General features: G+C 42.0%; 1 protein-coding gene across 1 annotated transcript; it reads left to right on the top strand.

Moving 5' to 3' along the window:
• The first annotated feature begins 3237 nt into the window (after positions 1–3237).
• On the top strand, positions 3238–15429 carry NDP (norrin cystine knot growth factor NDP). The gene is made up of 2 exons (XM_089903879.1): positions 3238–3421; positions 14844–15429. Exons 1-2 carry the CDS (start codon positions 3248–3250, stop codon positions 15069–15071), a joined length of 402 nt encoding a protein of 133 aa, XP_089760005.1. The 5' UTR covers positions 3238–3247; the 3' UTR covers positions 15072–15429.
• Positions 15430–27762: the final 12333 nt, after the last annotated feature.

Here is a 27762-nt window from a genome sequence, read left to right on the forward strand (position 1 = left end):
CCTTTCAGGAAAAAAAAAATTTAACTGTGCTTGCAATTCAGAACATTGCTACTAGGTGGCAGTAGTGCACAAGAACAAAATGGTCCACCTGGAAGACTATTTGACTAAGAGACTAGCATGTCTTCCCATATTTATAAGGAATAAAAGTTTAATACTATTAAAATACTCAAACTGGCACAAACTTTAAACATCCATTAACTTAATTACTATTTTTAAGCCAAGCTTTGATTTGAAAAGAGAAAGTATTATTTTTTAATGAAATTCTGGACAGGCAATACATTCACAAGTTCAGACATCTACAAATTAAAAAAAGTTATACAGCGAAAAGTCTTTCTCCCATGCCTGTCCTCCAACTCCCACAGGTAACTAACTGTACAGTTTCTTGAGTATCCTTCCAGAGCTTCTCTATGTAAATACAAATTAACACAAATATATATTCTTATCCCTCCTTGTTTTAACACAAATCAGTAGAGCTTCTGCATTCTTCTTTATAGAGTTGCCTAGTATTCGACTGTAAGAACGTTGTGTAATATATTTAACCAGTCCCCTACTAATGGAAATTTTGTGCTGTTTCCAATTTTATGCCATGACAACCAATGCTGTAGTGAATAACCATATGCTTGTGTGATCTCACATGTAAGGTATTTCTCCGAAGTGAAATTGCTGGGTCTAAATTATACAGATTTTCAATTTTAATAGATATTGCCAAATTGGCTTCTACAGAATTTGTACCAATTTTTACTGTACTTTCTCCAAAATAGGCCTGTTTTCCCACAGCCTTGCCAACAGGGTGCATGATCAGAGTTCTGACTGGTTGAGCAAAGTGTCTCAAAGTTCTTTAATTTTCATTTCTCTTAGATGAGTGAGGGTGCCCATCTTCTACATTTAAGGGCCGATTATACGTCCTTTTCTGTGGAATAAATGCAAATGCCAACACATACAACCATACATACACGTATATAGGGTTTTGTTGTCAATGTCATTGCTTGTTTTTACCATCATGCCATGCATGCTTTTCTTTCATTTGCTTTGCTCATTTAACCATACCCCCTGGCCATGGCTCCTAAAAGAAGTTGCTGGCAGTGGAGAGGGAAGGTCAGGACTGGAATGTCTGCTTTTCCCCTTCATCCTCTTGCCATTGACTCCTGGGTGAAATATCTGTGAACTGGAATGGTGAAAGGAGAAATCTAATAAATTCTCTTTCGGAGACTAATTAAGGCTTCAAAGAGACAGTTAACCATTTGGGAAAATACAGTCATATTGAAACTCAGGAAATGGTCAGCAATATTGCAGCCCCTGAACATGGCACCCAAGAAAGCTCTGGCTCTTTGAGCTGAAGTCTTGCTGAGGTTCAATGTAATGTGCAGAAGAAAACCTAGAATATGCAGCTGAAATGAAAACAAAAATGCTCTTCTGCATCCTTTGCTGATTTGGAGCTTTAGGCACAGGTTTGATCAATTTTAATGAAATATTGCCATTAGCACGTACATAAAGGACAGTGGTGCAAAGGTGCATGAAAATATGGTGTCCTCAACTGTAGGATTATCTTCTGCATATGGACATGGCAGTAACTGAATCCATAAGTATCTAAAATGTTGGCCTTTTAGAGCAAGAGAGGGTTGCAGACACCATTTTTCCCACTCCCCTATTCTACAGATGAGGAAACTGGGGCCGGAACAGCTTCAATGACCTGTACAAGGTCCCCCAGCTAATTAATGGAAGTGCTAGAGTCCAGGTGGGTCCCCTCATTACTGTTCCCTGCTCTTCCTGCAATTTACAGGGCTTCCCTGAAACACACATGCTGAAGTTTTGCCATTGCCGGGGATGCTTCACTCTGAAACGGCCCCGTGTCACACACCCTTTTCCTCCTGGGGTCCCCTGCCCCACACTCGCAAGACAGCTAAACTGAGGTTAAGGGGGTCTGGGGCCACTATATTAGAGTAAAACTAATTGACTTATAGGGACTTGAACTTCTTCATCTTATCAGTGCTTTGCTCTGTTTATTCAGACTGTCCATGCGTAGCAAGCTTAAAAAAAGGTTGTACTATGAAGCAAAATAATCAAACTTTTATCTGAAATAACTTTGAAAGTTTTTCTGAAGGTTTAATTATTGTGTTCCTTTTGCTTTAGATGTAACGTCAAGTCCCCCAATTTTCCTAAATGTTTGAAAATATTTCTGATGCTCTCTGTTTGCTGGTGTGATAGTGTTGGCCATGCCTTGTGGGGTGGGGTTAGTGAGGTGATTTGAGGAGACTCTGGACCCAAGTCCTTTGTCCAAGAGGTATATGCTTAAAAGAACAAGGCAAATGTCAGATATGGCATGATCCCACTTTAATGATGTCTCTGCTCCAGCAACCACTTACTTTTTCAAATTATACGTGTGCTTGGGCTACAAAGGCTCTTCAGAAATGCGTGAGTCTGTTGGCAAATACACATGTGTTGCCTTAACCGCGCTGGAGGCCAGTTAGCATAATGTGGATTTCCGATGCAGCTTATCATTGGTGCTGGGTGGCACGGGGCTTCACACAAAAACAGGATAAGCCCAGAGCATAGAAGTGGAAAACTAGGTGGATGGGTGGGTTGGACTTGGACGTGGAAAATGTACTTCCTTCCTGTGGGACGTGGCGTGTGCTTGTTAGTGCTGACCTGCCTTCTCTCTAGCCCTGTAAGCTGACATTGACATCAAAGCTTACTGAATAGACCCTCTCGTCCCCACCAGCCAGGGATAAGGATGAAAGCACCCAATCGAGTTATGCTCTGGCCAGAACCACTTGACTATGGGGTCAAACTATCCTTCAGCAATTAAAGTCAACAAATGCTTCCATTAAGCCACTGTGTACACCTCCAAATGATTATAAATATGTACCATAATCTATGGGGGAGGGGTGTGAAATGGATGATAGCTTATGCTAATGACACTCTAGAAACCAATACTCTCCACTCAAAATGACATGGAAAAATTCTACTCAATACCTCCAGGGTTCCATTAGTTTTTCTGGGTAAACGTTTCTGGGGAAAATAATTTCTGTTTTCATTCCAGCTGTGCATCAGATACAGTGATGATGGATTGCGAGTGCAAACAGTAAGACGAAACTCCGGCATACAAAGGACGATGACAACCAGAAAGCTCCAACCAGATCCTGCCCTTTCCTTGAAAGGAACTGGAGCCTAGGAGGTGAAGGCATTTCCAATTTTTAGTCCTTTGCCTCCCTCTGCTGTTCCTCTTGAGAAGTTTTCCCTTACAACAATGAGAAATCATGTACTAGCTGCATCCTTTTCTATGCTCTCCCTGCTGGCGCTGATGGGAGATACAGACAGCAAAACAGACAGCTCATTCATGATGGACTCCGATCCTCGACGCTGCATGAGGCACCACTATGTCGATTCTATCAGTCACCCGTTGTACAAGTGTAGCTCCAAGGTAAGCTCGAGATCTCTGTGAGAGTAGCCTTACTCCCAGAAACAGGAGAGAAGCCCTATTCCTTTGACAAGGGACAGAGAACTATATGGCTGACCCACAGGGCTTGCCAGAGAATCATCCTTTTAGGGTTTCCCACCGTGCTTTGAACTTTTGTCAGTAAAGCTGCCTAATTGACCATGTACACACCCAGCCAGCTTCTCAAAGTCACTAAGAAAGGCTGGAAGTTTCTCACAATAAAATTGTTGCTAGGCACAAGGTTGGAAGGGTGTGTTTCGTCCCTGGCTGTGAAAATGATGAGCAGTGGTGTCCTTTTTCAAGAAAGAAAATGGCGTCTACAGATTATCGTAACTCTTTCTATCGCCACCAGCAATAAAGGGGAAGGAAATACAAGAAATATGATTGAGCAGTAAAACGTACTTCTTGGGGGGGGGCGCTCTTCAAAGTGTTTCCTGGTCCATGCCTTTCTCTACCTGCCATGTTTATGTTAAAATGGTTTCAAAACAGAAATGGCATTTTGATAAGTTATCATTTTTACCTTGATATCCACGTCATTCTTGTCTGGAGTAGGTTGTGTGTCTTTTGGCACAGGCAAAAGTGATGTCTCAGTGTTGAGACGGGGTGTATGAAGGAATACTATACTTCAAAGGCCACCAAGAGTGGCCCGCCACCTGGACCACCCGGAAGGGAGGCACATAGTAGGGAAAAATAGACTCAGAAGCAGACTTCTCACGACTCTCACTGCCCCCAGTCACACGAATGAAATTTGCCCACATTTGGTAAATAAGAATTTGTTTAGCCCAACCTCAGAGATTTTCACTTCCAGTCCTGAGACTAAAACCACTTAAATATTCTCATATGGCAAGTATTTTTTTAAATTACCAGTATAATTAAGAAGTTTTGGTAATATCAACCACTAAACTTGAGACCATATAAGTTAATGGCTCTACCCTCCATTTAAAAACATTACGACTTCTGTCTGCCTTTAAAATTTCCATAACTTCTCTGATTATAGCTCAATGATGATGGCTTGTTTTAGTTTTGGGAGATCAGAATTTGGGTTAACTCACTTTAACCCAAACTTCCTGGCTCTTATTTGTACTTGTCGAACCAAAAAAAAAAAAAAAAGAGTAAATAGATAAATTTTTGCAAGCCTGCAATCCCTTCTTAGGAAAAAATATAAAACAAATTGAGAAAAAAAGATAGGACATGTTTTTCCAACTGATTGCTCAGAAACTGTAGGCCTGAGGTAAGGTTGACTAGAGCAATTATTAGTTTCTCCTCCACTCCCCCTATAGAGAGCACTCATATATAGTGTTTCTTATTCCACGGATGATTTCTCCTTCTGCTGAGTTGTCCTCCATAATCATGATTCTTTAAAAAAAGAAAGGAAATAAAATTATTTCAGGCTTCCCTGGTGGCGCAGTGGTTGAGAGTCCGCCTGCCGATGCAGGGGACACGGGTTCGTGCCCCGGTCCGGGAAGATCCCACATGCCGCGGAGCGGCTGGGCCCATGAGCCATGGCCGCTGAGCCTGCGCGTCCGGAGCCTGTGCCCTGCAAAGAGAGAGGCCACAACGGTGAGAGACCCACGTACCACCAAAAAAAAAAAAAAAAAAATTATTTCAGGCACTTCCCTGGCGGCCCAGTGGTTAAGACTCCTCACTTCAAAAAAAAAGAAAAAAAGACTCCACACTTCACTTCGAGTGCAGGGGGCACGGGTTTGATCCCTGGTCGGGGAACTAATACCCCACATGCCGTGCGGCCTGGCCAAAAATAAATAAAATGTTTAAAAAAGAAAGGAAATAAAATTATTTCAAAGAAAGTGTTCATGTGATGATAGGAAGGAACAGGAAAATTGGAGCATCTCTGAAAACTAAAGAACAATCTGGAAAGATTTGATGAAAAGATGGAGGAGCGCCTTAGCAATTATCACATTAGTTAAGGAAAGGTCAAAGAAGATATAGCCTTAACTCAAACCCAACAAACTCACAGTGCTCGAGCATGAGTCCTACAAACAGACTTTAGTCTACCTTTGTTCACCTCTGTTTCTTCCAGAATACCGTGATAAATAGAGCAAAATTGTGATTGTAGAGAAATGTTTGTAATTTCATGGGAACAATCTGTTTTCAAACATCCCAAACTATCCCAAATATAGCAATAGTTTTATGTAAATGGTGCTTGCAATTATAAACCTTTCTTCCTTGGCCATAAAATATGCCTGGCAGAATCTCAACTACCCAGACCTTTTCTGGATTAGATTTTCTCTATGTATCCGGGAACAAAAACTGGTTTTCATTTTGAGATATTCTATAATTCTTAACTCTCACAGACTCAGGCTGGTTTTCTCTCTAATGGGTTTCACTTAGAAAAATTGTTCATCTTTACAGACTTGGGATATAAAACATGCAGCCTGTGTCTCAAAAACAACCAATGGGGGTTTTTGCAAAGAGGAGACTAGGGTAGATTTTTCCTCTCTGCAAAACTTCTCCCCTCAACGTGAGGTTCAAAGCCCATTATTTACTACTGTTTGCCTGTCAGTTGTTAATGCTTCCTGACTCCCATTTATCCAGTGTCTGGTCTCGGGAAGACAGATAAAGGGGAGAATGTGACCCAGGCTCAGGGAAGGGAAGGCATCTGCTTGAACACCTAATAGGTGTCAGGCACCTCATACTATATGATCTAATCGTTGCTGACAAACCTGTGATGGAAAGCGTTATCATTCCCATTTTATTGGTAAGGAAAACTGAAACCTGAAAGAAGAATTAAGTAGATTGTTCGATGTCATTTAGCCCAGGAGTGGCAATGTCTGCCTCAGAGCATGCATCTTTCATTTCATATTTCATTCATTTCATTCAATTCATTCATCTTTCACTTGGCTCTTCCTATTGGAGGAGTGCAACTAGAATGTAGGGGCCATCATTTATTTTCTATTATGATTTTTTAAAAATTTTATTGAAGTATGGTTGATTGACAATGTTGTGTTAATTTCTTCTGTATGGCAAAGTGACTCAGATATATATATAGATATATAGATATGTAGATATATGTTCTTTTCCACTATGGTTTATCACAGGATATTGAATATAGTTCCCTGTGCTCTACAGTAGGACCTTGTTGTTTATCCATCCTATATATAATGGTTTGCCTCTGCTAACCCCAAACTCCCAATCCTTCCCTCCCCCAAGCCCCTCCCCCTTGGCTACCACAAGTCTGTTCTTATATCTGAGTCTGTTCCTGTTTTCGTAGATGTGTTCATTTGTCGTATTTAAGATTCCACATATAAGTGATATCATATGATATTTGTCTTTCTCTTTCTGACTTACATCACTCAATATGATAATCTCTAGGTCCATTCATGTTGCTGCAAATGGGAGCCACTATTTAGAAGTCCAGGCTCAACTTCCAGTCTGTTGAAAATGATGATTTACACTCAGCAATCTTTGTAGAAAAATAAAAATTGTAGTGAAAGCTTTTCCGGGAGCCTTCCATGAGACTATCTGAACTTGCATCTGGCCAGACCCGGGGACCTTTCTCCCATCTCCCAGCAATTCAGGAAAGTGCTGAGATGGAGTCAGGCAGAAAAGACTGGCCACAGTGGTCCACGAAGGAGGTCAGTGCGGCCACAGAGTAGGATGCGCCTGGTGGCTTTCATTGGTAACACCTCCTAGGAGTGGGTACAAAAGATTGAAGAGTGGCAGCTTCGTTGACAATCTTCACTGAATTTTTTAGTAAAGGTGGTAAAGCAAACAAGCAAAGAGTCAGTGGTTAGTGGAAATGAGATATCTGGGGAATCTTCAAGGGAACTGAGATCCCAGGCTTTGAAGTGAGAGAGACCTGGTTTCAAATTCCAGCTCCACAGTTGGCCAGATGGGTGACTTAGGGGGAAGTGTAGTCATTCTTTAGTGCCTCAGTTTCTTCCCATGTGAAATGGAGCTAATGCTGTCTCCCTAAAAGTGTGGGTATGGGTATTGGTGATAATATTTGTAACGCATCCGGCCTGGTGTTCGGCATATAATAGACATTAATAGATGATAGTATGATCTTGATGATGAAGTTATAAAGGGGACAGGTGTTTAGACTCACTTTTCTATTTTAGTCAACCACCGAAACCTCAATAACTATTGGGATCTCCTATAGCCTTAAAGGATTAGGAAAATGAACCTCACTGAGGTTCTTGTTAAACACAGAAACCTGGCAGGGCTGGGGGAGCACGCAGGAGGGCAAAGTAAATGTAAGCCACTGTGCTGGGTGCTAAAAGGGGGGATCAAAGTCAGAGAGAAACAGATCCTGCCGTCTGACCTCCCTTCCCACGTGAGCGGAGGAAGGAGGGATTGGAGGGGGTGCATTCTGGATTCAGGCCAAGGAGGGGTTTTCAGGAACCGAGACTGGGAAAGCGAGCCAGCTGGGCAGGCCTGTGAAGTCTGAGTTGGGTGAGAAGTAGGAGAGGGTGGCCCCGAGCCAGGAGAGCGAAGAGCCAAGGCATACGGTTGTCTGAACCCTGAAGGGCCACAGGAGCAGCTAGCGGGGTGGCCCCAAAAGAGAAGGAGGAAGAGGGGTCGGGGCACAAAGCCTGGGGAAATTCCCTGAGGAGAGGGGACCTGTCAGGCGCAGGGCTGAGCCTCAGGGTTGAGAGGGGCTGCTTAGGATCCTCAAGCCATCTGCCCCCGAAGCTCACAGCATGGTAGGAGAAACAAGGGGAGTCGGGAGTATTGAGTTTATAACACAGTTGACTAGTGGGCAGATATGACTTGATTTTTTTTTTTTTTTTTTTGCGGTACGCGGGCCTCTCACTGCTGTGGCCTCTCCCATTGCGGAGCACAGGCTCCGGACGCGCAGGCTCAGCGGCCATGGCTCACGGGCCCAGCCGCTCCGCGGCACGTGGGATCTTCCCGGACCGGGGCACGAACCCGCGTCCCCTGCATCGGCAGGCGGACCCTCAACCACTGCGCCACCAGGGAAGCCCGACTTGGTATTTTTTATAAAAGGAACAAATGTATACCGTGGTGGGCAGTTGAGGCACAAACGTAGAAGAAAACACAGACTACGTTTTTGCCCTCATAATGCTTACAAGTAAATGGAGGAGATAGGGAAGGGAAGCATTCTGTGTGCAAAGGTCTCTTCAGGTCAGTTTGAGTTGTAACCAGAGTGAAGGGACCGGATTCTAGCTGGAGGTTGACCTGGCTCTCTGGAGATGAGCTGAACAGTCATTTATTGAGGGTGCTGGGAAAGTGAGGAATGGGAGAAGCAGAGGTGAATCATGCTCCTGAGGAGAAAGGGGGGGTTGCTTCAAGGGGTGCCATGGAATAAGGGATGCACAGTATTCACTGTTGAGAAAAAGGCAAAATATGTTTCTCACTCGATTGAGGTACCATAGCCAAAACTCTATTCTAGGATGGGACAGGTGGGTCTTTATTCTGATATTGATGGAGACCATGGCCTGAGCCAGGAATTCACAGGGGCCCCACGTGACAGGAAAGGAAAGTGGCTTTGGAGATGGCAAGTCTTTCAACAAGGGGCGATGAAAACCATCTGTGTTTGGATTTTCTCTCACTCAGAAGACAGTTGTGTATTGCAGCAAAAGGCCTAACTGTCTAAGAACTGTGGTAGGTCACCAGAGACAGCAGGAGCCTGAGGTCTCCGGGTGCAGTCCTTGGTCTGGACCCAGGAATCACAGCTGGCTACAACCCTCACAGTGTAGCCTGAACTTGCCCTTGACTGACTTTAGCATCTTATGAAACTCGAAGGCTCGAAAGGCTGACTCTCGTGGCCTAATAGTATAGCACCGTGGTTCAGAGAGAGAGCTCAGGAATCTGCTGTCTCGGTTCAGAATCCTGGCCCTCCATCGTACAGGTATGTGACTTCAGGCTGGTAACTTAACCTCTGCCTTTGAATTTCTTAATTTGTAAAGTGGGGAGAGTTTACCTTTTGAAACAGTTGTCAAGTATTAACTTGCCTGTGAAGGGCTTGGCACAGTGCCTGGAGCCTAGTAAACGTTCAATACATGTTACATAGCATCATCGTTACTATTCCTTAATTATTACCCAAGGACCTTCCATTACTCTTAGCCTCAGCACATGGAAATCAGATTGAACGCGAAAGAGTCTATCCTTGAGCAAATACCCTGAACCCAGCAGCTCTGTTCATATTAGAAGGAACTAGGTATCACATCCAGCTGGAGCCAAGTGACTCCAAGGTTGGGGGGATACAAAGGGGCTGCTGGAGAAGTTGCCTAGCTTCCTAGCATCAAGAGAGTTGTTGGGGGGGAACATAAGATAGCAAAAATTAAACTGGACCAAAAGCAGATAACATGTATCTGTCACCCACCTGAGCCGTGAAAAGTCAATAGAAGTTCGTATAAGCAATAACCACCTATTGAGAACACACTCTTCTAGTGGTGCAGCTCCATGTGGGTTCTTTGTCCAAAAAAATTCATTTCTTGATTTGATAGTGGAGTAGTGTGTATGCTCTTCATTAAGAGCAGTTAAGCGCAGCGCAAAATGCAGAGCAGTTAACAAAATACAGCCAAGTCACCCACGTATGAGGAATGTGCGTTGACCATGAACTGGGGGCCAATGTGTTATGGCAGGTGAACAGATGTCTGAAGGTGTCAAAGTTTTATTGAACTGAAGGATGAATTGGTTAAGGAGTTAGAGAGTATGTGGTATCATCCGATGAACTGCTGGGAATCCCTGGGAGTCCTCAAATCCCTGGGGGATGGAGCAACGGGCGAGGGTCTTGACAGTGGAGGAGATATTATTTAGGACTGCCATGGTCCATAGAAGATTCAGCTCTGCTTAAGTTTGGAGGTGGTGATGACGTGTCCCAACAAGCCCATAAGAAAAAGGTCAGACTTGTGTGGTTATGATATGGTTACAACTCCCAGAGGCAGGTCAAAGAAGATTAGTGTAGGCTGTGAGTTGGCACATGCCGCAGGAAAGCATCTTAATATCAGGAAGCGGGATATTATAGTGGCTTAGACCAGGGGTTTGGTTTTAGACAGATCTGGGTTTGATTTCAGCGCTGCGTTTTACCAGATACGTGAGTTTGGGCAATTTACTCAAATTCTCTAAAGCCTCAGTTTCCTCATCTGTCATAACAGTACAGATAATAATAGTACCTTTCACATAGGATCGTTATGAGAATTAACTGAGATTAAATGTTGTAAGCACTCAATAAATGTTAGCTGCCATCATTATTATTAGCGAAATGATCACTATCCAGTGGTGCATCTAGAGCGGAGCCTCTCAAACTTTAACGGGTCCAGAGCCTTGCTGCTCAAAGTGTGGATGTTAGCACAGCAGTACCATCAACCAGAATCTTACAAGAGACGCAGAATCTCTGGCCTCACTCAGAACTAGTCAAGCACAATCTGCATTTTAACAAGATCCTCAGCTGATTTACATGCACATTACACTTTGAGAAGCTCTGGTCTGGAAGAGGTGAGAAGTTGTTCATTAAATCTGTAATACAGGTGAGGCGTGGCCAAGACTAAAATGTGAATAGCTGGAGTGAATCTGGGGACTTCCCTGGTGGCGCAGTGGTTGGGAGTCCACCTGCCGATGCAGGGGACACTGGTTCGACCCCTGCTCCAGGAAGATCCCACATGCCGTGGAGCAACTTAAGCCCTTGTGCCACAACTACTGAGCCTGCGCTCTAGAGCCCACGAGCCACAACTACTGAGCCTGCGTGCCTAGAGCCCATGCTCTGCAACAAGAGAAGCCACTGCAGTGGCAAGAATCCCACGCACCGCAATGAAGAGTAGCCCCCGCTCGCCCCAACTAGAGAAAGCCCGTGTGCAGCAACAAAGACCCAACGCAGCCAAAGATAAATAAATTAATTAATTAATTTAAAAAATGATTCATATATATGTATGGATATATTTTTTTAAAAAAGAGTGAATCTGGGAAGCAGGTATTTATACCTTCTATTCCTAACGACACTCATTCATGGATCTTTATCTTCCAAACTCCCTGCTTGACTCCTGTAACACACACACACAAAACAGGGCTAGATAGAGATGGAATCTATATACAGTTGAACTTTGAACAACATGGCTTTGAACTGCACGGGTCCACTTACATGCGGATTTTTTTTCAATAGGAAATATTACCACAGTACACGATCTGTGGCTGGTTGAATCCTCGGATGTGGAAACGCAGATAGGGACGGGCAAGTGTAAATTATATGCAGATTTTGGAATACACGGAAGGTTGGTGCCCTTGACTTCCCATGTTATTCAAGGGTCAACTGTACTGGGAATCTCCCAGAGAGGGGATTTGCACGTATGTTGAGAACGTCAAGGGCCAGATAATCATTTCATGGTGTCTTCTTGGAGCAGAGGGCATTTGAATTTGGTAATGGAGGATAGTTGGTATTTCATTAAGTACAGCCAGGAGAAAAGGACATTCCTGAGAGAGGAAAGGCAAAGGCAAGAGGCAGGGAAATTCAGGGCAGTTCCGTGGACTCCTAAGTAATTAAGCTCGATCCAAATAGAGAGTGGGTGATGAGAATAGTTGTTAGTGAGATTGGAAAGATATGTGAAATCCAGGTCATGGAGGGCCTTAATGCCTGTTCAGGATTTTGGATTTTATTCTGAAGGCTGGCGGCAGCCACTGAAGGTGTTTATTGTACATGTCTCTGCGTCCTCCTTGCCCAGAAAGTCCAGCTCCTGAGGAAGAGGGACCCGTTGGAGGTGGCCCCAGAGTCTTCAGTGCTGGAGTCCTTGTCCTTCAGGATGAGCTGAAGGCAGAGCTTGAGACCTTGAAGACTTTTAGTGAAATCACTATTAGGTTAGTTCTACAAATGGCCCTAGATTGCTGACTTGGTCATATTATGGACAGTGCGAGTTGCCTGGTCATTCAAGGTCAGCATTTGGTTCACCTGTACGTGTATCATTTGGGTACGACGCACTGCCATGTCTCTGCCCTTCTGAATGAAGTCTGTTGGCACAGGTTAGCTATACCCATCCAGACTGAAACTGAATCTCTAAAGACTCCATTTGGGGAGGTGATTCTTTGAAGAACTGCTTAATCTGCCTAATAGATAATCCACATTAGAGATGAGCAAATTTAACATCACTCCAAAGTGAGATGTCAAGGAACTATTCCCACATACTAGCAAGGGTGAGAAGGGACTGGGAAGACCTCGAACTCTCTCTCTCATTAGAGAGATGGGGCGGGCACCAAGAACTGGCCTGTGTAATATAGACCTATGGCAAAATCGCTCAAAACCCATTTCAGATCACGTCTGTTTTCCGCATCAATGTGAAGGGCAGGCAGGATAGAATTGAAGCTTTAATAAAATCAAAATGACTTACAGCTGCCATTTTCTCCCTGCCTCTGTGGCCTCTCAGAGAAAATAAATCAGTAGGCCTAGTCCAACTTATTCTTCACCAAGCCCTGCTAGTCGTTTCCTAATATCTCATATTGTCTTGTTGGTTGTTAAGAGATTGTTGGATTCATCCCAGCATCTTTTCAGATAATGATGTTAATGATCTATAATTACCAGAAGTCACCTTCCTTTTGGAAAGGTGGGCAGGCCATTTCCTTCTTTTAATTCTTGGGCATTAAATTCTGTCCTATAGGATGATATCAGACTTAATAGCTGGTGAGTTTCAATAATAATTGCTAATTCCTAAAATACCATGAGGTAAATGTCAAACAGTTTCATGCATATTTATGTATCTTTTAATCTTTTATTTGAGTAGTTCTACTTTTTATGTTCTTGTTGTGGGTTCTGGAATTATAGGGCAACTTTTTCTCTATCACTTAATATGAAGCTCACCAAGCAAGACCCTCCCACATAAACATACACCAATAACCTCAGGTTTCCCCCACCTTCTGTGCCTCAATGTATAGGGTTGTATAGCTTAATGAATCAAGCTGCCCACCCTACCCCCCTCATGACTGCCACTCCCAAGAAACCATTTATGTATGGGATGCATAAATGAGCCTCTGCTCCATCCCTTTAATCTATATGCAAAATATAAAGTGTGTGCTTATGTCCACTGTTTGGGGGGTAACTTTGGTAGTTCGCACCAGATCCTCAAAGGATCTGCTTACTAAAGCCACATTAAGAGCCACTATAAAGAACATGCAACCTCTGCTACTTCAACCCAAGCTTTATTATCATCCTAACCTACATTTGGAAATGGAGGTGGTCAGAAGGAATGCATCCTAGTATTTGCCCTAAATGACTGAAAACTCAATTGCACAAATCTCAGGATCCTTCAGTGTATAAGCCCAGAAGTGTGATTCCAGGTCCCAAAACATACCCTTTTTCTATTTCACTCTCTTGTTTCAAGTTGTGGTGCCCAGAATATTTCTTCCTAAATATCACTTAGTTATCCTCTTTTTCTTCTTCAGAAACCATATTCCTTTTCTTTAGTAATTCTCTGCACGTAGCAAATTCCTTTTCTCTGTAGTCATTCTTTACTTACCCTCTGATGGCAATTTGGAATGACTTTCTACATTTTCAGACTAATAGAACTGGCATGGGTCCAACGGTAGACTACCACCTGTCAGTAGAAATTTCTTTTGTTCTTTGGTTTTTATTTGCACATCGTGGTGGTGGGCCGCGTCCAGTGGTTCTAAACCCTCAGCACACTTTGGAATCACCTAAAGAGCTTGGAAAACCACGAAAGCCTGGGCTCAACTCCAAAGGATTTTAATTCACTTGGTCCGAGATGGGGCCTGGGTGTTGACATTTTAAAAGCGAATTTGCAGCAATGTAGGTGATGCTATAGTACTTTATATTTTTGCTTATAATGACAGCTACCAATTCTTTTTCACTTAAGTTGGGAAATTTCATTTAATGGCAGCTGAAGGGCCATTTTCAACTGGAAAAATTCATGTATATCTGTGGTAAACTTTATCTTGATAAAAATTTGCACTCGTATTTTACCACCAGATGAAAAAAAAGATGAGCATCATTTAAAAATTAATGTATTTAAAATAAAGTACAGAGAAAAACATGTTTATATTATATCAGGCTTCATTTTGAATGAATCTTTTTTCCCCAATCCTTACTGTAAAGATCTTGTGCTCTAACTTTTAAAGCCATACAAATAAGAGTGCTAAACTGTGGACTTAAAAGTAGGTGTATAAATATTCTTAAGCTGTATTACTTGGAAAATAAAAATAAAATATAACAACCACATAAAATAAACCAATATCATATTTTCTTTACCTGTTAAATATTGAGAGACATTTACATTTTTAAAGTAAACTTTAAAATTAGGGAAAAAGTAAAATAAAAGCTAATTTGCCAGGTGATTCCAATGTGTGACCAGGGTTGAGAGCCACTGGTCTTCTCCAGCAGGAACTCATCCAGCCAGGAGTGTTAGGGCCTTTTAAAGGATGCTGTGGGACCTGGCTGAAGTTTGGGCTTCCCCAGTGGGGGTAACCACTTCTTTTCTCTCCCCAGATGGTACTCCTGGCCCGGTGCGAGGGGCACTGCAGCCAGGCATCACGCTCCGAGCCCTTGGTCTCCTTCAGCACTGTCCTCAAGCAGCCCTTCCGTTCCTCCTGTCACTGCTGCCGGCCCCAGACGTCCAAACTGAAGGCACTGAGGCTGCGCTGCTCTGGGGGCATGCGACTCACGGCCACCTACCGGTACATCCTCTCCTGTCACTGCGAGGAGTGCAGCTCCTGAGGCCTGCTGTTGAGTGGCTTCTGGATGGGACAGTCCCTCCCCCTCGCTGAAACAGTTCAACCAGCCAGGGAAGGACTGGCAAGGGAAGAGCTAAGGCAAAAAAAAAAATATATATGTAGCAATTCCCACGGGATTCTGCGTATTCTAGTAATAAAGACTCTACATGCTTGTTGACAGAGATACTCTGGGAACTTGTTTTCCATTCCCATCTCCTTTCCCTGGTACAATTTCTTTTGGTTCCTTTTCAGATTCAGGCAATTTCCCCCTTGGCGCTGAATGCTGTTTGGGTTTCCAACAATTCAGCATTAGTGGGAAAAGTAGGCCCCCATGCAAGAGTGGGTCAGGCTGTCACTGTTTGGTGCAGATTAGGGAAGCATTTGCTTTGGAAAGCAGGAAAGCCCAATTCTTTCTGGGACATCCTCTGGCTTTTTTTTTCTTCTTCTTCTTCTTTTTTTTTTTATCTCGTCATTTGGTCTAAGGTTGCCATTGTTGCTAAAGGTTACCAATTTCAAATTCCAGGCACCAAGCATGTGGATATGTTTAGCCAGGTTCATTCACAGCCAGCTAACTGACATTAAAATCACTAACAAACAGATTCTCCTATGTGATGCTGGAACTCCTGATAGCCATCATTATTATTCAGAAATGACTTTGGGGAAGTAAAAGTGGCTTAAAGAATTGTCATCTTGAGGCTCTCTCAGATAAATTATGTTAACATGTTGTAAGGGAGCAGACTTTTAAAGACCTGCACAAATATGGATCCTGCACTGACTTTGAAAAAGGCATATATGTACTAGTGGCATGGAGAATGCTTTATATTCATGCATGCAAATTAGACAACCAAGTACGAATCTATTTGTGGGTATGCTATAGCTTTAGCCATGTCGTGGGCATCATTCTCTAATATCCACCTGTCCATGGGAAGCTTGCTGCCGAAAATGGTGGCCTGGCTCATCTTCTGAACATTTGGTTCAAATATATTTTGGTCCTTGAGGCTCAAAATTTGAGTTATTCCCATGTTTTGAAATAAAAAGAGAGTATCTTCAAAATTTTGACGGTGTAAGGATTGTTTTTTCCTACTCAACATCCTACTACAGCGCATCCCCTATGGTGTGTGTGGGGGATCCAGAAATAGAGGGAGATCGGGTTTCAGAATGCACGGTGGAGGCATTTTTTTGAAATCAATGTACTAGGGTGGGGGGGGGGCTTATGAAATGTGGCCTTTAGTCTCAGAATTTAGCTTGCTGAATGAGCACAAAATCTGATGCATTCTGGCTCCCTTAGCCACTATTCTCAGAAGAAAATAAGTATCCATAAATGAAGTCTGAAGAGCCAGAAGGAAAACAAATAGTTCACAAACAATGGTCTCTGTGTCATTGACCGTCCAGTGATCCAGGGCCAATGGTACGCATGAGCATTTACAAGAATACTCATGGTGCTAGCATAGTGCTATATCCACTGCAGGCATCTCAACACTAACCCAGACTGGCAACTCAGTTTCCAAGGCAACCTTGACACCATGCTGTCTTGGTGCACCAGAGGTGATGGTGCACCCCACTGTTAGTACAGCCAACCTGTGGGAAATTAATTCACACACCATCATCTCTGGGATTAAATTTATATCTGTGGCTTTGGAACACAATGAAACTAATACTATTAAACCTTGACCTTGATCTTAACCTTCATAGTGACAGAGCCAGCCAGTCCACTAAATTGGAAGTTCTCCCCATTCTGAAGGCAAATGCGAAATGGTAATTTGGACCATTATATGAAGAGAAATTTTGCTATAAAAAAAGAATTAAATTTAATACCTAAAGTTAAATGGTTATAGTTCTTAACCAATAATGAAAGTATTAACTGCTGGTCACATTTATAGCTATTCTTTCATGTCACTAATCGAAAAGCGAAAATAATACTTCTAGTCTTAAAATATCTCTTCCTGGCTTTGAAAACTCAATTTGCTTTGAGAGTCATATGTCCCAAACTCCAGTCTTTATTTCCTTACTACCAGTTTGGGATTGGAGGGGGCAGTTATATGAGTCATTATGTTCCAAATTCTCTTGAAGCCATAGAAAGTGTTCCCTCCAAATTCTTTTATGTGGTCTATTGTCAAAGTTTCCCCCATGGCAAAAAGTAGAATATGCTTGGAACATTAGAGAATCATAGAATGGTGGCATTGGGAGGGCCATTAAAAAGCTTCCATTCTCCTCTCTCGCTAAATAGATGAGCAAACGTAGACCTGCAGAAATCCAGGAACTTGCCCAGAGTCACACACGTCATCTTGGCTTTGGAACTGGAACCCAGACTTCCTGCTCTCTGCAGCCATGGGTTCTTCCCTTCCCCTTGCCAGTGAAAGGAGCCCCGCTTTTCTCAGGATCTTGTATGCTGATTATGGTGAATGGGCTGGAAAAGAGTACAGTGAGAGAGAGTAAAATTTAATGGGGGCAGGGCTTCCCTGATGACGCAGTGGTTGAGAATCTGCCTGCCAATGCAGGGGACACGGGTTTGATCCCCTGGTCCAGGAAGATCCCACGTGCCGCAGAGCAGCTAAGCCCATGCACCACAACTACTGAACCTGCGCTCTAGAGCCCGTGAGCCACAACTACTGAGCCCACGAGCCACAACTACTGAAGCCCATGCGCCTAGAGCCTGTGCTCCGCAACAAGAGAAGCCACCGCAATGAGAAGCCCACGCACTGCAACGAAGAGTAGCCCCTGCTCACCACAACTAGAGAAAGCCCGCGCCCAGCGACGAAGACCCAAAGCAGCCAAAAATAAGTAAATAAATGTATTTTAGAAAAAAATTTAATGGGGGCATATCAAGGCTGAGAAGGAGGAAAAAGAGTTATAGTTTTCCTAAAGACCTAAAAATAGCCCTGGGAACTGAGAGAATTTAGACATTATTGGATATTAAGTTACTATGGAATTTGCATTATATCTTTCAAAAATTAAACATATTTAGCCTTATGTTAATGTCTACCCCTAAGGATTGAGAGAGAACCAAATGAAAACATTGATCATTTAAAAACACTGCTCGTGGAATGCCTAAGGAATGTCTTCCCCATTTGCTCTGCATGAATAAAGGGAAATTAAAATATCTTATAATCTCAGTAGCTTACATCTTAAAACTCTGTGTGATAATCCACAATGGTGCAGGGCAAGCCTCTTGTAAACTGATCTTGCCCTCATAATTCATAAGCATTTAATAATAATGAGTTAATAGTATAGTGGAAAATGGAGAAGTTTATGGGCTGAACTGATTTTCTTGGGATCTCAGTTTCCCAGACCAATCACTTCGGTTTTATTCATGTAACCTCCTGAACTTTCCCCAGAAGTTTAGAATGAAGGACAAATCAACCACGCCTGGTCCTGAGGAAATAGCAGTTGGCTTTCTGCTAAACTCAAGTGTTTGCTAATCCACTCAACACATTATTTTGTATTAGGTAGAACAGGATGCCTACACATTATGACTGGGGAACTGTTTGAGGAAGTTGATTTCTTCTTTGTGACGTTGGAGAAATTAAGGTACAGATTTGCTTTTGGTCGCTTCTTCAGGCCCCGTTGAAACATACACACTCGAGCAAGAGAGCTACCCAAGATGGCATGCCAAATGCCTGGGGGAAAAGGGGTTTGGGAAGGCTTAGATGGGAAAGGGAAGCCATATCCTGCTTAAGCTGCCTTCTTCATGACCCCAGGGCAGAGCCACATCCTGGTAGACAGACAAGCCCATTCCCTTCCAGAGCTAGAATAATGGAGAGGCTTGGATCTGGGAAGAGAGGTTCTGCCCATAGCTGTATCATTACACCCCAGGAGGACTATTTGCACATTGAAACAGGCATTACTAAGCCTGTTTCAGTGTGCTAACAGGTACCCAGCAACTACTTGCTGAAGGACAATAGTTCATGAGAAAATGACATCATATGCCAACAAATCAATGTTTGCCCATAAGTCTTCGCTATATTAATGAAATATTTTGGTATATTCTACCATAAATCTATGAAAACATGGGTAATTTCTTTAACTCAATTATGAATGTAATTCCAAATTTCTCATTGATTAAAGACATGCTGTGCCCTCAAATATTAATGCCATCTTCTCACGTGGTAGACAGAACATTTAAAATCTGGCGACCATGGTGAACATGGACATGCATGCACCAGGAAAGGATTTGTTGCCTCAGCTGTCAATCCTTTCCAGGTCTGCCTCAGCTGCAGAGTCACCTTGCCCAAGGGCATACTCTTCCAGGGGTGGCTCTCACATTCAGTGACTGATATGTAGGTGGGGTAATAAGAGGCTGGCTATCTTAGTCTGATGAAAGACAACTCTAGCGGGCAATTCTCTCTCCAGAGCCATCCAACTGGGTTGGCTGAGGCGTGTCAGCTCTACCTCTCTTCCTGCCCGCACTTGCTTCCCTCCTTGTGTTCCACAGGTGCTGATCCCTAATAAATACCCTGCATCGCAAGTTCCATCTCAGCCTCTGACTCTTGGGAACCAAACCTGCAACAGTAACTTTTACATATTTTATTGACCTGTAAAAGGAAGCTATTACATCTACGCCATCTTGTCTTCTTAAGTGGCCAATAATATTTAGGGTTCAAATCAATGTTTCTGCTTCCTCTAAATGCATAGCTTAAACATATGTACCAGCACCTACTATGTGTCAACTAGAATGCTAAATGCTGGAGCTACTGTGGTGAAAAAGCCATAACTTTGATTTTCATATGCGCACAACCCAGAGAGGGTGAGAGATGACTATGATAAGTGCACTGGTGACATACAGAGATAACCCACAAAGCCGGCAATCTTGTGTGCTTGGTTTTAAGGTGGCCATTTTAAAAGTAAGGAGCTATGACTTTCTATAATAACATTATATTGGTACAGCACTTGCACAGATGGTATCTCATCCTTATGAGGTAAGTTAATTATTACAAAAATCTCATGGATAAGAAACCAGAGGTTGTCTTCTGATCTTAAAGCCTGTGCTTTCTTTGCAATTCCCAAACACCTTCTTTTTCTTTTTTCTAAAGATTGAAGACAGAAGGAAAAGACCACCAAACCATCTTGTGTTGGTACCTGTCAGTTCTCGTTAGTAAACTACGATTCCGGAATGTGAAGAGCTTGTTGACACAAAGCATACAGGGCCTTGACCCAATAGAACTTTAGAGACTGTACTGTTCAAATACAAACTTCTGCAGAAAATAAATACATTTCAAATTATATATGAAACCAAAGCTGTGCTTGTGAGTTTAAAACCCTTTTGTATTTGGCTGTAATCTTTTGAATAGCTTCAATATCCTAGTGTTACACGTACATGGTAAACTGAATGGTTTATTTTAAAATTGTTCAGAGTTAGACATGGCTCCCTTGGAGCAGTTTGACTTGTGTGGCGTGTCATTGTCATCATCATGGTTGCTCTCATCGCTGTCGTCATCGGCATCATCATCATTTTTAACCTTGATTAACAGAGTGTAATGAAGCAGGCATTGTGCTGAGCACTTTTCTCTGCTTTATCTCATTTAATCCTCCCAACAGACCTTGAGGTTAATATTATCCCCACTTCACAGACAGTATGAATAAATTCTTATGGTTTCTAATCACTTGGACTTTCTTTTTTGGTATCCTACAAGTCTTCATTATCTTCAAAATGATCACCAAACCTAATATTGCCATCATAATCGCAAAGTGTATATAAAGTAACTGTCCATGCATATGTGCAGTGGAAATAAACTTAAAGAGGCAAAGATCTTTCCTTCTAAGAGCTGACATTCCAAACCCTGCATATGTTTTGGGTTATTTATTTATTCATTTATTATTTTGGGCTGTGTTGGGTCTTCACTGCTGTGCGCCGGCTTTCTCTAGTTGCGGAGAGCAGGGGCTACTCTTCGTTGCACTACGTGGGCTTCTCACTGCGGTGGCTTCTCTTGTTGTGGAGCACGGACTCTAGGCGTGCAGGCTTCAGTAGTTGGGGCTCGCGGGCTCTAGAGCGCAGGCTCAGTAGTTGTGGCACAAGGGCTTAATTGCTCCGCGGCATGTGGGATCTTCCTGGAGCAGGGCTCGAACCTGTGTCCCCTGCATTAGCAGTTGGATTCCTAACCACTGTGCCACCAGGGAAGCCCCCTGCATATGGTTTTAAGTAACTAAAGTCTTAACAATGTGTCCTCTTCAATTTTGTTCTACGCCAGCAGTGTGTTTTTTCTATAACACTACCATCCAATTATTTCCTCTTCACATAGGAACAGTATCCTTTGCCTGCCCTTATTAAGCTACACAGCTTCATTTGTGATTCATGACTTTTTAGGTAACTGTCATTGGAAGAAGCCATGAGAAACCATAGCTAACGGAATCATTGGTCCAAAAAAGGAACATGGAAGGCATGTCATCCAACTCTCTTATTCTATAGAGGTTTTTGATGTTGTGTCTCCTGACTTTTCAACCAATGCTCACGCCATTGGCCAGTGCTCTATTCTTGATTCTTCTTGCATGACAGTCTCTCATGAACCATGAAAATGAATTTTTCATTATTGTTGTTGAAACCAACATTCTAAGACTTTCTTAATAACTCTTTGCCCACTTTTACCCGCTAATTCATAGTGCTCAACACACGTATCACTGCATGTTAAGAGCATGAACTCTGGGGCCAGGCTGCCTGAATTCACACCCTTGCTCGGCTGTTTATTAGCCATGTGACTCCTGGGCAAGCTATTGGGCCTTTCTGTGCCTTGGATTTCCCATCTGTAAGATAGGATGAGTCTACGTATAGACTTCATGGTTCTATTATGAGGATTAAATGAGTTAATACATGATGTGTAGAAACCCAGAACCATGCCTGGCACTGAGTAGCACTCATGAGTATTAGCAACCATTTGCATTATGCATTCAGAGTTCAAACAAGTTGTAACTTCTCTAATAGAGCTTTGGTTAAGCCGAACATTATTCTTATCCATAATTTTCCCCAGCAAAAATTTATGCATTTTTAACATTTCTTGTTATATTGCTATACGATAAAAAGTTTTCATTTTTAAGGTTATAGTACTAAATTGGTAGAAATAAATCAGAACTGGTTGTTATTTTACAACTTAATTTTTAGTTTGTGTATTCTGCCTTAAAATTACATTCATTCTAGTGGCAGAAGACACTTATTAGATCGTTTTATTTGCCCTCCTCCATGCATGAATCAGGCTTAGATGAAAACAACTAAAGCAATGAAATGTGCAAGTTTTTAAATATTTTTCTGGGAAATTAATTTATTCTAAAATAGTGTACAGCCTTCTCTTCCTCCCATCATTCAATTATTCTCAAAAACCCTGTCTTCTCTCCCCCTGCTTCACACCCCCCTTTAATAATAACTCTTGCAGCTGTGAGTTAACGAGCCTATTCTGAAGTATGTTCTGAGTAGTGGCCTGCTGGAAGAACTTCATGAAGGCACATTTTTGGTTAAATTTAAATTTAAATTTAAGGACACCAGAGAGTCAGGGACTATATGTTCCACCACAAGGAAGGGAGGATTATGTTAAATAGTACAAATTAACGCATCTAAATCATTTATTCCTTACATTAATTTCTACTTTTCCAGAATAGTACAACTACGGATTATCACAATTTATACATTTTCCCGAAACAGCACAATTATTGATTAGCACAGCTTAATATATCTAAATCATCTATCTCTTGCATTAATTTCTATTTTGCCAAAACAGTAGTCATTTACCCAGAGCCAGAAACTTTTGTTGCAAATATTGGATTTGAGCAAAGAGTAGAATATCTAATTAAAATTGGAAAATTACAATTCTATATGACTGAAGCTGTAATGTGAGCCACGTAAATCATTTTTGTTTGTTTGGGGTTTTTTTGGCCACACCACATGGCATCTTAATTCCCTGACCAGGGATCAAACCCATGCTCCCTGCATTGGAAGCACAGAGTCTCAACCACTGGACCGCCGGGGAATTCCCCACATAAATCATTTTTAATTTCATAGTAGCCACACTAAAAAAATTTTTTAAACAGGTAAAATTAATTTTAACAACATATTTTACTCCATCGAGTCTATCCCAAATATTATCATTTCAACATGTAATCGATATGAAAATTTATTACTGAGATCGTTCACATTCTTTTTGTCACACCAAGTCTTTGAAATCTGGTGCTTATTTTATAGTCACAGTGCATGTCAATTCCAACCATACATTATTTTGGAAATATATGTACTGAAATCCCTGTGAAAAAAAGGGCAAATATGGTGGACAAGTCTAAGGACAAGATCAAAGAGGTTGAGGCAACAAACTATGGCTGAACTGGTTTAGAACCTCACAAGCAATAGTTACTTGGACATTTAAGAGACTTTACCGTCCACGTGGCTTTGCTCAACAATATCCTAGGAGTCAGGAACCCCAAATGCATTCCTGGCTCCACCACCAACCAGCTGTGTGATCCAGAGTGAGTCACGTTTTCCAATACTCAGTTTTGTAGACCAGATTATGAAGATCTCTTCCCATATCATGAATATCCTTTACACACACACACACACACACACACACACACACAGAGCCTTGCTCTAACACTTACCTATTCTCAAGGTAAAGGAATTTCTAAACGGTCTGTTTCTGTTGTACTTTCACCACTGAGAAAACTGATATTTTTACTTATTGAGTTTATCCATGTTTCCTTTTCTTCTTTTCAAGAGTTGTACATGGGTGATATTTTATATAAGTGATTAAAAATAGAAGTGAGCTCAACCTACTGTATAGCACAGGGACCTCTACCGAATACTCTGTAATGATCCATATGGGAAAAGAATCTAAAAGAGAGTGGATAGATGTATATGTATAAATGATTCACTTTGCTGTACAGCAGAAATTAACACAACATTGTAAATCAACTATAGTCCAATAAAACTTAATTAAAAAAAAGAAAAAAATAGAAGTAAGCTCATTAAAATATTGCTTTGACCCAACTCGGAACAGAATGAATCGCTGGTAATGCTTCATTCATTTTGAGAACTTTTTTTAAAAAGGTTAAACATGTTACATTTCATGAAAAATGTATTACATTTTCATGATCCTTTCCTCCTAGCTCACTCTTCCTCTTTTCCCTTCTAACAAAGGCAGCAAGCAGCAGATGGATGGGAAGGGATGGGGGTCGTTCAGTGGTGGGAGGGTGGGTCAGCCAACCCTTTGCTTTTGTGTATCGAGGCCCTGGCTATATGCCAGAGGTATCTGAGGAAAAAAGAGAGCGGAGCGATACAGGCTTTTAGGCAGAGTGCTCATTTGTAATTAAGTTGCTTAGTTGCAGGGCCATCAAAGGAAAACTTCAAATACCCTGACAACAAAACCACCTGTGCTAAAAGCAGAAGCAAGATCGTGCAGGGGAAAGGCAGAGCCGATGGCAGACACTAAGGAAGCGCTGAGCAGAGAGGCCATTTTGAAAGACAAAAGCAAGAGCCTGGGCTGTGTGTCAGAGGAACCTGGTGGGCATTGTTAGATCTGAGACTCCGAATCTACTGCTGGGGCCCCGTGCTAATGCACGAGATCCTTAAGCCTTTCTTTGTTCACTGTGTTGCCTCAAACAGGAGCGTCTGATTTTAAACTAATAAGCCCATGACATCATTCGTGGAATATTTATGCTGCATCCAGTATTGGGCTAGACACGATGAGTACAATCTCTAATTTAATCCTCTCAACAACTTGGTTGTTAGGTGCATTTTACAGACAGGGAAACCAAAGCTTAGAGAGCTTGAGTGATTTGCCCTGAGTCTCACAACCAGTAAGGGGCAGAGGCAAACTAACCACAGATTTCTGTCTACCGAGCTTAAGATTCTTTTTCTTTTTGCTCCATATCCATTCTCTGTCCCCGCACACACCAAGGTTTGACCCTCAGAAGTCACGTTCGCATTGGAGGACTGTATCAGAGGGTCAGGATCTAAGGTCAATCTATTTTAAAAACCTCCTACCACTCAAGTCTTTTTAAGACCAGCTCCTATTTCTAATAGGTCCTTAGTAACTTCTAGGTAATCTGGGGACTCCAGCTTACCACCGGGGCCCTGGAAACTTCCCAAAGAAACTTTAAGTCAGACTTCACTTGGCTTTGAATACAAAGGATTTGGGTAAAACTCAGCCAATAGAGCTTCTGATAAACATGGCCTACTCTTGGGAAGGGGGGAGAGGGGTAAATTAGGAGTTTGGGATTAAAGTATACATACTACTATATATAAAGCAGATAAATGACAAGGACCTACTGTACAGCACAGGGAACTCTACTCAATATCTTGTAATAACCTTAAAGGGAAGAGAATGTAAAAAAATATATATATATATATATATATGTTTATATATATATATATATATGTACACCTGAAACTAACACAACATTGTAAATCAACTATATTTCAATAAAAAATTTAAAAAAACAAACCAACCATGGCCTACTCTTTCAAACAGGCAAGCACTACAGATAACATGTACCTCTCCAGAAATATAACCATCCCAGACATATAGCATGTGGTAGTGGCCCACTGCGTCATTCTAGGTAGGCAAAATTTTTCAGTGTCAATCCCCCAAAGCATTATATATCACAGCAAACAGCATTTCGAGCAACATTCACACTGGCAAGACATCTGGTATGTAGCCTTTAGATGGTGCTCATGTTCTACTGTTAACACAGAGTCTGCAAGAACCCTTTATGCTCAGAATCAAGGAGGTGGAAGGGACCTCAAGAATCTGGCTGTATTTCAAACCTCCTTTGCCAGGCCCTGGGAACACCCTCGCAAACACGTTTTGAGGTATCTTGGTAACAATACATTTCCGGGGTGCTCATTTCTATAGCAAGGTTTTGGTCATGCTAAATGTACCGGACTACTCTAGGCAGGTCTCACGCAATCCATGCCATCAGTCAATACTTTAAATGTGAATATACATCCTCAGAATTCAGATTCATCTTGTGTCTTTGTGCATTGGCTAGAGCTTATAACGATCTGGGTTTCTAATGTTTGATTGTGTCGCCAGATTGTGTGATGGAGCCATTCATGTTGTGAGACAGTTTTCTTCGGGAAAGCCTCATTCATTCACTTAAGAAAGAACTGGTGAAACCTACCATCATTCATTTTTTTTTCTGGCTCTGAAAAGAGGGGTGGGGGAAAAAACACATCACACCATAGCAACCTTTCTACGGCAGGCTTTTATGTCATTTCTTCTCTTTTCCACACATTGTGAGTTCCTGAGGCTCCATTTGTCTCATAGTCCTGCCAAAAGAGACAATACTTCGCGCTCCAGTTTTTCTTTGCCAATGCAGCGGGTGACAGGCTGTGTCACGGTCGCATTGAGAAACCTTTGACATTGTTGAGGTTTTTTATGCAGGGAAGAAAATAACTCCTTGTGCGTTCCCATGGACGGCTCTGCACATGTGGGAGCTGACAGAGGTTCCCAAAGTAGGACGCCACACTTAGTATAGATACTTGTGGGTATGCGTGTTTGTGTGTGTGTACGTGTGTGTTTATATCTGCCCTGAGTGGAGCAGAAAGAAGATCTAGGGAGCAGGGCGGGGTAAAGGTCAGGAAGGAAGTGAAGTTCCCATCCAGATTACCGGGTGAGAAAAAGTTGGGGAGAGTCATGATACCATCATTCTGATGTCTGAAATGCTATCATAGTGGAAAAACATCAGTCTGTCCAGAAAGATCACATAAGGGACAGAATTAGATCCAAAGAGATGGGAGTCTTTGGGAGACAGGATTCAATTCAATTTCAGCAAGAACTTTTTTTTTTTTTTAGTTCTTAAAATTAAAAAAAAAACCAAATTCTAGCTTACAGAAGAGTTGCAAGAAAAGTACAAAAAACACTCATATGCTGTTTACCTAGATTCCTCAGTTGTTAATATTTTGCCACATTTGCTCACTGTCGCTCTCTGCTTCTGTCTCTCTCTCTCTCTCACTCTTTCTGTCATATGTATTTTTTCCCTGAATCATATGAAAGTAAATGGCATATAAATATCCCTATATTCCTAAATATTTCATCATGCATTTCATAAGAATAAGGACATTCTCTTACATGACCTGAGTAAAATTATACACTCCATACTCAAATTTCAGCAGTTATCTGAATGGTATCCTTTATAGCAATATTTTTTTCCCTCTGATCCAGGATCCACTAGGATAACATTTCTGGTGATGTTAATAAGTATGAACTTTTTAAGATTTGGGGTTTTTAGAAATGAAAGGGGCTGTATCAAATATCGAATTTCAAATATCAGCTTGGCAAGTATATCATATAACACTTACCAGTGTGGCAGAATAAAAGAACTATTTAAATAAACAACCTAAACAACCCCAAACCTTTGTGGTTAAGGCTCTTTCTGTCCTATGTGTGAAATCTGCCTGTCCCAAAGTGGTGAAAATATCCTCTTAGGTCCTCTTCTGGAAGCTTTATAGTTCTAGGTTTTACATTTATGTTTATAATACATCCCCCAAAAGTTTTTTGTGTGTGAATGGAGTGAAGAGTCGAGGTTCTCTTTCTTTTTCTTTTCTATACAATTGTACCATTTCCATTTCTTTAGAATATTATGGCCCTGCTAAGCATCAGATATCTTTCATAGATGAAGAGAAGAGATTTGGCCAAAACTTTGCAGCAGATGAAAGACTGGGTAGGGGGACATTGCATTGGGAGGGTGTGGTCATATGAGGCAGAGGGCTCGCATTCCCTTGC

Source organism: Delphinapterus leucas, chromosome X (genome assembly GCF_059928025.1).
Source record: "Delphinapterus leucas isolate spDelLeu-1000000601 "Yukka" chromosome X, BTC_Dleu_Yukka2, whole genome shotgun sequence".
NCBI classification, from domain to species: Eukaryota; Metazoa; Chordata; class Mammalia; order Artiodactyla; family Monodontidae; genus Delphinapterus; species Delphinapterus leucas.